Source organism: Anopheles moucheti, chromosome 3 (assembly GCF_943734755.1).
Source record: "Anopheles moucheti chromosome 3, idAnoMoucSN_F20_07, whole genome shotgun sequence".
In the NCBI taxonomy this organism is placed as follows: Eukaryota; Metazoa; Arthropoda; class Insecta; order Diptera; family Culicidae; genus Anopheles; species Anopheles moucheti.
In genome coordinates, this window is record NC_069141.1 from 5310957 (window position 1) to 5322127 (window position 11171).

The 11171-nt window shown below is 44.7% G+C and overlaps 2 protein-coding genes across 2 annotated transcripts; both read left to right on the top strand.

Annotated features, from left to right (window-relative positions):
- Positions 1-3034: 3034 nt before the first annotated feature.
- Positions 3035-3663, top strand: LOC128300332 (uncharacterized). The gene has a single exon (XM_053036351.1). The coding sequence runs from the start codon at positions 3035-3037 to the stop codon at positions 3317-3319; it is 285 nt and encodes a 94-aa protein (XP_052892311.1). The 3' UTR covers positions 3320-3663.
- A 2426-nt stretch (positions 3664-6089) lies between these two features.
- Positions 6090-10879, top strand: LOC128300316 (spermatogenesis-associated protein 20). Its single transcript, XM_053036334.1, has 4 exons — positions 6090-6640; positions 6849-8459; positions 8537-8745; positions 8831-10879. The coding sequence occupies exons 1-4, from the start codon at positions 6399-6401 to the stop codon at positions 9307-9309; spliced, it is 2541 nt and encodes an 846-aa protein (XP_052892294.1). The 5' UTR covers positions 6090-6398; the 3' UTR covers positions 9310-10879.
- Positions 10880-11171: the final 292 nt, after the last annotated feature.

Here is an 11171-nt window from a genome sequence, read left to right on the forward strand (position 1 = left end):
CTAGGCTGCAAGCTTTAACGTGCGACATGATGTGAGAGATGGCAACCAGGTCGCCATCTGCAAACGATCCCGATCACTGACAACCGACACCCGGCCAACGAGATGGATTTATCAACCGCTAAGAAACACTCACCATACCGTTCCATACGCATCGTGTAAGAATGTGAGCGATGGTGGATACCTGCCCTTAAGGATAAATAAGGAATCGATACAACAAACGCTGGCTTCTTAACTGTAACCGTCAACTGTACAAATAAGGTGAAACGATCTCTTGCCGAACGATGGGCGATGGCAGCACTGTCGGAGTGCACAGCCGGATAACATCTACGGACATGCTGCCGCCGTTGACCGGCTTTTGTCGTTACGATCACTGGTTTAGTATCAAAGATAGCAAATACTAGAAAGGGAAAATAAATGTATTTTAGTTGTTACTCTACTGCGCTTCTGGTACTGGTTTCATTGGAAATTGCGTTTCCGCGCCGAGAGACGCGACTAGTTGAAAGAAAAGTCTTCTTTTGCTGTGCTTTTTTTCTTCTTTTAACGAAGATCTCGAGATATTGAATATAAATGAAGCTTAAGCTCGCTTCATGGCCATTAAGCCATTAATGTGTGCTTCCCCAACATATTTAGCGTTCTTAACATCACAAGTTCGCTTTTTATGGGGTTTAGCATCTGCTTGTGGTTTATTTTGTAAAAGCGACAAATTTATGTATTTGCCTGTATGTAATATTGACTTCAAGATTCTCATCTACTTAGTTACCTTATTTATAATTTTAAACCCATTCTAAACGAGTGTCCACCAAAGAATGGGAATAAAAGTCAAATCGTATCGATTATTCTTTGTGGAATTTGTTGGACAAATAAATTTAATGTCCATTATACAAAGAAGATCTAACAAAATGTATGTTATACATCTAAGTAATATGAAACTTTCGGTTGAACATGCTTCCAAGGAGCAAAGAAAGAACAAAACTAAACATCCCTTTATAGCATGCTAAGCAAAACTAAGTTTTAGTACAACTGTACTAAAAAAGAACCTGTCCACAAAAGGGATATTCTTTACATAAGTTTCAATGAAATGTAATTTTGTAATGAAGGTGTTAAAATAAACACTTTTCTCTGTGTTTAATTGATTTGTTAAGTAACTTTTACCCAAGAAGAAATGAAAGGAATCATCAATCAATAATAGCTACCGGTTTCGGCAGGTGTCATCCAATACTGTGACAATCGGCGACTGCTACCGTGTTGCACGGATTGCACATTCATCGATCAACAAGGATTTAGAGTCGCATGTACAACTTGTTGAATTTGTCACTTAAACATCAACTCATTTGATCGTCCCGGAATGGTGGTTGTTTAGCACCGTCGCTTCGATACCGGTTAGGCATGATGTCGGAATGATTCATGAAAGAGCGACACTGATGTCTTCTTCTGAGACTGTTGGTAGCTTCCTAGTGCATTGTGTGTGTGATTTTTTTAAACTTCAAACAGTCAAAACACCTTGAAAGCACACAGTATCACATTCCAATTCGTAAGTATTGTAATACTCACCGAATCGTTTATGTGATTGATGGTTATTGATTTCACGGATTGTGTTCGTGAGGTCTACGGTGCTCCCCTAAAAAAAGCCATCGTCGGTCCCATCAGGGATTACAACAAAACCTCACATTTTCATGTGCTATATGTCTACAGTCTATTCCCAAAACCCTTTGGGGATTCCGCTTCGAGGCGAACTCCAAACGATCATTAGCATCTAAATGAGTTGGAGACGCTTGAAGGAACGATGGGATGAAGCAAAAACCACAAGCATAAGCATTGCTATCTTGTGTGAAAGAGTGGAAGATGCAAACCAGGCAACGATGGAGGAAGCACTGGGATAGCACGTCGACGAGGAGCCATCTCTCCCTCCGAAAAACCTCAACCCAAACGCACACGGTCACTGCTGCCGAGATGGTGTGGCAATGGTGGGGATCGAAGATATAAAACCAACCGTACCGATGGCGCCAACACTTTAATCGTTACCTATACCGTGCGCCGTCACAGTCATCTCGTAGTCGATCGTCTCCAGGACTTTCCACAGGTACGTATCGTTGAAGGGCAGTTCGACTTCTTCAGCGCGCTGTAGTAGTAGCAGTAGTAGTAATGTGGTTATATCAGGCGGAATAAGTCCAAGCAGCGGTGAAGTTAAGTGAAGTTTTCCGTAGTGTTTGTTGCTAACGATCACGTGGACAATCCTTGTACAACAGTTGATTAATGAACGGTTTGTGTGCCGGCCAGATAGGCAGAGATAGAGTGCGCAGAAATTAACTACTCTAACGTAACCCGCAACCAAACCATCGATCTGGAATCGCAGCACGGAATACAAATCCACGGCAGGGAGAGAGAAAAAAAAAGCATAGACCGCGTGAAAGCTCAATGCCATCGAAAGTGAAATTGTTCAGCGTTCTCCCGTATGGACCGGCGGGAGTTGTGCGATGCCACGACGAAACGAACGAACGAAAGGAAAAGGAATCGTTCGTGGCCACCGGGCGCCGGGTTCAGATGGCGAGGAAAGGAACAAAAAATACACTCACCTACCTCCAATGCTGCCGTCTGTCGACAGTGCAACATAACGGCACGATCGCAGGAAGCAACACAGGTTTTTGGGTTTGATGCTTGTTTTTCGTCGGATAATGATGATCGGCAAAGGAACCACACGAAGAGGAGTGGGACATCCAGCGAGTCTCGAACGCTCGATTATGAAACTCTGTGGCCCCCAGACGAACCCGTTCGATTAGCTGCTTCGTGCGTTCGGTGCATTGCCTCGGGGGGATGCCCGGTTGCTTCACCTTCTCGAAGAACCCTGCAGTTGATCGCGTATTCCACATTCAGCGTCGTTTTGAACATCTCGGCATGCTGTGAAGGGTTTACGACTGGCGCCATTTTTGATGGAGCTTAATTTCGTTAGCTATAGAATCGGCTGTCTCTGGTGTTATAATTGATGCTAATTCCAATTCCTTATGTTTTGTGTTCTCCATGTTCCGTAGGTCTCATCATGAAGGTTGCTATCTGCCTGTTCGCTGTCATTGCCCTGGCCCTGGCTGCTCCCCAGCGAGACGGAGGTGCTCTCACCGATGAAGCTATCCGGCAGGCACAGTCCCAGCAGCTGATTCCACAGGACGCACAGATCCAGGGCGTTCAGCAGGGTATCCAGGTGGCCGCACTTGAATCGATCCCCGGAAGCCAGCGCGTCGATCTGTTCCAGCTGCTCGGAGATCAGGTTCCGCGTGAGGTCATCACCAACCTGCAGTCGCAGGTCGACCAAGTTGGCCAGGTCTAAGCCAACTACTCCCACCTACCATCTATCTACGAATCCCACTTTTCGGAGCACCTGCATTCTCCTCGTTCAACAAAACGGGACGGGGATTGCTCTATTGCCGAGCGCTGGCTATTCTTCCACGAAGGTGCCAACTGAAACTGTCTAATGTATAAGACCTTTTCGTACATTTGTACTACGAAAAAGGGTGTGCGTGCGTGCGTGTTTGTTTTTTTATTATGTTACAAATGTTGACTTTTTTACACTTAATGAGTGAGAGATGGAGAAAGGAAGGAACAGAAATATGAAAAAGTCAGAGATGAGGATAAATTGGAGATGAAACAATAACAACAACACCGTTCAAACAACTTTCGATGTGTTTTATTTACTTCTGTGCAGAAATTACGTGATCGGATGGATATATTTACACGATACGATCATCAGTGCAAACATCCATTTGCACATTCGATTGGCACTCGTCGAGAACCTTGAACATAGCAAACTAACCGTTACTGGACAAACAGCATAATCTACGAGCGATGAGATGAACTTGACCAAGGAACTTACTTAATATTCCGGGTTTTTTTTTTTGGTCCATTAGCCTTAATTCGTCTAACAATGTCGTCTAAATATAAAACCTTGGAGAATTCTGCGGTTTTTTTATGCAATTCCTTTGCAGCTTTATGAGTCTTCATGACTCTTTAAACGTTCACTGTACTAGTACAACTGTTCCAAGTTTAATGCCCCACTGGTGGTTAGAAAATGTCTGTTTCTGTAGTTTTACGACAACGTCCTAGTCTTCATCTTAGACATTTATAGCTCCCAGCAATTTAAAACTGTTGCACAGTAAAGCTAAGGGAGGTTAAGCTCATTGTTGTGGTCTCAGCTGAAAACCACAGCCTTAAGCATGGTAGTAGTAAGCAGAAGACTGCAAGATACATTTGAAAAAGTGTCACCTTTACAGGTGACGTAAATTGAGCTCCTGCCGGAATGCCCCATAGGAAGACACACCGAAAAGGACGGGGTTTCTTCATGGTGCAACAACGGATGTATTAATATGCAACTTTGTGTTTCTTAACCGGAAATGTTACCATCCTGAGCATAAAGTCGCCCAGACTTGGTGCCATTTTGCTCTGTTACATTTAACGTGGAGATTAACTTTTTTTTCCTGAATTATGCGAATTTGGACGCCATACAAATTAGACTTTTAAATGAGCGCTTGAGCATTGGCAAAACAATAAGGAAGTAAAACATTCAGCTCTCTTAGCGTTGCAATTGCTTATCAGGGGCAGGAGTGTCACACTGATGTTGCACAAGATGTCAAACATTTGTCTGATTGATATCCAGGCTTAGTAGTCAAGGGAGATCACTTTCGTTGGATTTGAGTATCTTTGGTTATGGGTGGTGATGAAGTGAGAGTATGCCAATAGGAACAATATTAGAAGGAAGGCTCTAATTTCCACCGCGCAATTATTCAACCGATTGCACCGGTCCCATTTGGTGGAACCATTGACTTTACTTTCTATCCAATCTTTGGTGAAGGTGTTACCCGCTGTCTGTCCTTGCGATCTTCCACACTTTGGCCACAGTGGTAAAACTTGGTTTTATTTTTGGAAGAAAAGGCACAGCAGGCTCCGAAAATTACCATAATCCTCATCTATCCAAGCCAAGGGCAAGTCGCGCCTGCTGCCTCGATCTTTACCATTTCTCTATTTCTCTCTCCCCTCTATGCAGCCGAGCCAAACTACTCCACCTTTCACATGGCCAGATCGTTGAAATCAAAAGTTTTATTGTGCGCTACTGCGTCCATCAATCGTTCGGGCGTCTACGGTCACTTTTACAATTCGTGACGTTTGTTTCACCGTTCGCCAAAGATGATGGCTTTCCCCTTGGCCGTGGTCAAAGATCTAATTAGTTGATAGAATTTAACAGACTCGTCGCGTTCATCGCCGCCGTCGCCGGCGGTGGTCTCATGCCGGGTGCCATATTTTATGCTAATTAGATTTCTATCTGCGCGCAGATGCGATCGTTCACGCAAAGTCAAGGAAAAACTGGCATCGTACAGAGACATAATAGCAGACCGAGATGGTTTAGGTGGGGATTGAATTTTGTTCTTTGATGGTGCGGAACGTCGATGGGACGATACTGAAGCCGGTAGGTAACACATGAGACCGGCAGATGTTGGATCCGGTTTGGATAAGTTGTTTTTTAGGAATAAACTAGTGTCTTACATCAAAAGTAGAAGATCTAGTTTTTTGTAGATCTTCAATATTTTCTACATGATTCTTATGATGATCGTCTGTACTTTAAATTTCTACATCGGATGGATCGATGATATTCCTTCTCAAAATGGAAAGAAAACTATTCCGGTGCTAGAACTCTGGCTCTGAATCCAATTCTATCAGTAAAATTCTAAACAATTTTCAAACATTTTTATTTCAAACAGGTTTTGGTGTTATCTTTGTCGGCATATTGTTTGTCTTGCATCTGTGCGAGTGGCGCTATTTAACGTGCTATTGCAATACAGCATTGCCGAGTGTAACTATATGTCATAATTGATAGTGATAACATACCAACCACAACCATAAATGATAACTTTTACTACCTTTTTTGAAAAAATCTGTTCATCGTCGTTTTTATTTGTCATCCAGTCGACCAGTCGAGAGCACATCTCAATCAAACAGTGAACACTCTGCTATAAACGGATGGAAATCAGATGGTAATCGGGACATTTTGACAACACAGAAAATAACACACCAAATTTGCAAGAAAATCGTACGGAATCGCAAAATTTGCGAATAAATTTAGCCTCAAGACCAGAAATTATAGTGCGTATGGCGGCTATCTGTAGCCGACGTAATTGAAAAAGTCTTTCAAAATACCTTAACGTAATAATTACTATCACTTATCGCTTGAATTATTCGGTAAAAGTGTAATCTGAATTCCGAAACACTCGCGCGTGAGTATTGATAGCGTGATAGGTGCTGCAATCGCAACAATCGATACCTTGTGGACGGTGGCCTTTACTTAGTGCGAAGTTTGTAACGCTTGCCGGAACTCTCGAACTCGAAATAATCGCGGGGCCCATCGAGGAGCCTATGCTATGTTGCATAGCGTTGCCAGACTCCCGCTAGCGAACTATTTACGTTGCTGCACACCGACCAACCATTTGCGAAAAGTTTCCCGCACCGGCGGCTTAAGCAGCAGCCAACTCGGTTTTCAGCCTGCGACAGTTGACTGTTGTTCCCTTTCAACAAGTTCCCCGTTGCTGTTTCACTCGATTCCTTCACCGCCGGCATCACCCCAACATCAGCCTTCCCATCCCCTAGCGACAACGCAAGTGCGGTAAGATTATGTGCACAACACCTGCAGCTGATTGACGCGTAGTTATCGATTTTTCATAACTAATCAAAACTGTTTCTGTTTTTATCTTCACCCTGTCTCGTGACCGGAACGAATCCCTAAACTAACGAACTGTGACGAAAATATGGGGCACCTGCCACGGCATTATGCAACCTACCCGTACGTTGGGTTCTCCATTCATCGTCGCTAGCTCTTGCTCGCAGCATTCGAAAGGACCGACCAGCGGCATGGAAGCGAACTCAAGCGGTGGTGCAGCAGCTGAACCAAAGTTTACCAACCGATTGAAGCAAGAGAAATCCCCCTATCTACTACAGCATGCGCACAATCCTGTCGAATGGTACCCGTGGGGCGAAGAAGCGATTCAACGGGCACGTGCCGAGAACAAACTGATTTTCCTCTCCGTCGGCTACAGCACCTGTCATTGGTGCCACGTGTTGGAGAAGGAATCGTTCGAGAATGAGGAGGTGGCCAAAATTATGAACGAACACTTTATCAACATCAAAGTGGACCGGGAGGAAAGACCAGACATCGACAAGCTGTACATGATGTTCATCCTGCTGATAAACAATTCCGGCGGATGGCCAATGTCGGTATGGCTAACACCGGAGCTGGCCCCAGTTACCGGTGGGACCTATTTTCCACCGAATGATCGCTGGGGTATGCCTGGGTTCACGACGGTTCTGACGAAGCTGGCTAGCAAGTGGTCCACGAACAAAGAGGATCTCGTTTCCACGGGTCGTTCCGTAATTGAGGCGATTCGGCGCAATGTGGACCATAAGCGGGCAGACGAAGCGGATGATGTGACGAACGTGGAGACCCTGGAAGCGAAGTTTAAACAGGCGGTCAACATGTACCAGCGCAACTACGATCCGGTGTGGGGTGGATCGCTCGGTGCGCCCAAATTCCCGGAAGCGTCTAAGCTCAACCTGATGTTCCATCTGCATGTACAGGAGCCGAAGCATAAGGTGCTTGGAGTGGTGTTGAACACGCTGGACAAGATGGCGGCCGGTGGTATACACGATCACGTGTTTGGAGGCTTTGCGCGATATTCGGTGGATAAAAAGTGGCACGTACCACATTTCGAAAAAATGCTGTACGATCAGGGCCAATTATTGTCCCTTTATGCGAACGGTTACCGACTGACAAGGAAACCTTCCTATCTGACTGTAGCGGATGCAATCTACCGCTATCTCTGCAAGGACCTGCGCCACCAGGACGGAGGATTTTACAGCGGCGAAGATGCAGATTCACTACCAACGGCGGACAGTGAGGATAAGATCGAAGGTGCCTTCTACGCGTGGACGCACGACGAAATCAAGCAGGTGCTGCAAACGAACGTGGAAAAGTTCGGTGATCTGGGTGGAGTCGATCCGGTGGCCGTGTATGCCGGACACTACGACGTGAAGGAAGAGGGCAACGTGAAACCGGCCAGCGATCCACACGGACATTTGCTAGGCAAGAACATTCTCATCGTGTACGGATCGGTGCGAGAAACGGCAGAAAAGTGTAACACGACGGTTGAAATCGTGGAGCGTATCTTGAAGACGGCTAATGAGCTGCTGCACGAGGTGCGTGACAAGCGACCGAGACCACATTTGGATACGAAAATTCTTTGCGCTTGGAATGGTCTGGTCCTGTCCGGATTGTCACAGTTGGCTTGCGTGAAGGATGCACCGGGAAGGAGCGAATATCTTGCAACGGCCGAACAGCTGGTAAAGTTTATCCGCGCAAATCTGTACGATGTGCATGCGAGAAAGTTACTTCGCTCGTGCTACGGTGGTGCAGAAGAGACGTTGACATCGTAAGTTGCGTTGTTCGGAACATTGGGAAGACAGAGATTTGATGTAGATTGAATTGGTTTCTTGCTATGTTTTTAAGGGAACGACCCATTTACGGGTTCATCGACGATTATGCCTTTCTGATCAAGGGTTTGATCGATTATTACGTTGCCTCGCTGGACGAGCACGCACTGCACTGGGCGAAGGAGCTTCAGGACATTCAGGATGAGCTGTTCTGGGATCCAAAGCATGGTGCCTACTTCTACTCGGAAGCGAACTCTCCGAACGTGGCCGTTCGATTGAAGGAAGGTAAGAAGAATTGAATCCAGAGCGCGGAAAGAGATGTAACTTACAATCTAATCGATGGTGTTTTTTTTTAAAATCCACTCACCAGAACACGATGGCGCTGAACCGTGCGGTAACAGTGTCGCCGCGCACAATCTCCTCCTGCTCAGCGATTACTTCGAGGAGGAACGGCTCAAAGAGAAAGCGCGCACACTGTTCGACTACTTTGCGCACACGGCTCACTTCGGGTACGTGCTGCCGGAAATGATGTCGGCCGCACTGCTGGAGGAACAGGGCCGTAACACACTGATCGTGGTCGGTCCGGAAAGCCCCGAGGCGACTGCACTCGTCGATTCGGTGCGCGAATTCTACGTGCCCGGTATGATCACCGTACAGCTAAAGATCGATCAACCACCACACATTGTGCGACGCCGCAAGTCGCTGGATAACTTCAAGATGGTAAAGAACATGCCGACTGCGTACATCTGCCACAACAAGGTGTGCCATCTGCCGGTGACGGAACCGGAACGCTTAACGGAAGAATTTCAGCCACGCTACACATTCGACTACCAAGAGTACGAGAACTGATTCTTCGAGGCCTAAGGTTTTCCAAGTAAGTAGCATTCCACTCACGGTGCTGGGTTAAATGGGGGGAATCGACTTTGGATGGAGGACTGGTGGCCGCAGCTGGCGATATCAAAGGAAAAAAGGCAGACACATTTCGGTAAGCGAAACGACAAGGACAACACTAACTGTGGACAATTAGGCTTTATAAGAAAACTACATGTGATGAATAGAAACGCGAGTCGAATATCAAACTAACGAAATCGAACCGCCAAGGGGAACCGCGAAAAAAGGGAATATTATGGAGATCGGAACGAGTTTCATATTAGCTAACAATCGTACAGGATTGAGACACACGGAGACATACACACTTTGTTAGCTGGCATGAAATACTGCGTCGAGATTTCACACCAACAAAAAGCAAAGCTTCTTCGTTCGTTAGTTCGGCTTCCGTTGCGAGTTCCCAGTTTTCATTGACATAACTAACCTCAACGAACCACTGATTACGACGGGTTTTAAAACGATAGAATTCGCATTCCGTCGGTATGTTTCTTTTTGTTTTGTTTTTGCTTTCACTCGGCACAGCACGGGGAAAGTAAACTCTATTCGTCGTTACCCAAGAACGTCTTTCTGCGCTGAAGGAGTAACATTGGTTTTATCGTTTTATTGTTGATAATTTATTATGCCCTGTGTGTAGTAGCGTGTAGAACAGTGCACTGGTGTATGTTTAGTTCGTGACGAATTATCGCTTTAATTGAGCGTTCCACATGTGTACGCATTAGTGCACAGGCGATGTTTTTGCATATAGGATATTAAACTGGATTTGGTACGGATGGTTAGGTTGATGAAAGAGAAAAAAAACACCCATTGCCAAACATGATTCAGTAGAGTAGTAGAGCGCAATCTGCTGACCGCTAATGTGTAGTGATCGATAATCGATTTCTTCCCCCCATTTTCTTATAGTTCACACGCGTCTCTCCACTTATAAGCCAAACAAAGCTACAGATATTAAAAGAGATAGATTTTACCAATTGAACCCAATACTTACCAGAGGTTTTTTACAAGCAGTGATCCATTTTTTAAATACACACAATGTTCAAGTAATTAGAGTGCTTGATAGAGTAAAGTGATGCACAATTTTGTAGTGAGTTTTAAAATTATCGAAAAAAATACATAATCAAAATACAGATCAAATAATGGCTTCTAGAAATCAAACCACCACCCAAGGGTAAGGAATCTCTAAAGAACCAAGCACACGACGTTGCAAGCTCCTTAGCGATGCGTTTTAATCGTTTTTAAGTCAAGTTTTGTAACTTGTTATTAGCACGCGAGATACAAAACGTAACGAATGTGGCAAAACTAGGCAGAAATGATAAATAAGACGGCGAAAGTCTCGAACGGATTGAACGGGCAAATTACCTGATCGGGCAACAAAAACTGTCGTTTTATCGATGGAGAAAAAACAGAAAACAACCTCCAGTCAACACACGCGCGCTGATTGATATTAAGCGATTTTATCTAGTTTTTAATCAATTTCTATTTCGATACTGTGAAACAAAACCGAAACGTATGAATAAAAGAAATCAATCCGAAGAGATGGTTTATCGGTTTGGTAATTATTTTAAGTATAACAATACGTTTGTATTATTATGTACAACAAATATTATCAAATACCGGAAGAGTGGTTCGTTGCTTGTCTTTTCGTTTAAGTCTCTGAAATGTCCCCTAGCAATCAGCGCTCCTACCAGGCACACATCCACAATAGGGATAACATTTGACAATTTCGGAACAGTGTGAAGTAATTTCTTATGAATTCCTCATTAAAACGCAATGCAAAACCATTTAAACCACCACACCACCACTCAACGTTGAAAGCAGCAACAAAG

Coding starts and splice junctions, on each gene's coding strand:
- LOC128300316 (XM_053036334.1), top strand. CDS start 6,399: ATGTTGCATAGCGTTGCCAGACTCCCGCTAGCGAACTATTTACGTTGC. Junction 6,641..6,848: donor CTAGCGACAACGCAAGTGCG/GTAAGATTATGT, acceptor CATCGTCGCTAG/CTCTTGCTCGCAGCATTCGA. Junction 8,460..8,536: donor GCAGAAGAGACGTTGACATC/GTAAGTTGCGTT, acceptor TATGTTTTTAAG/GGAACGACCCATTTACGGGT.
- LOC128300332 (XM_053036351.1), top strand. CDS start 3,035: ATGAAGGTTGCTATCTGCCTGTTCGCTGTCATTGCCCTGGCCCTGGCT.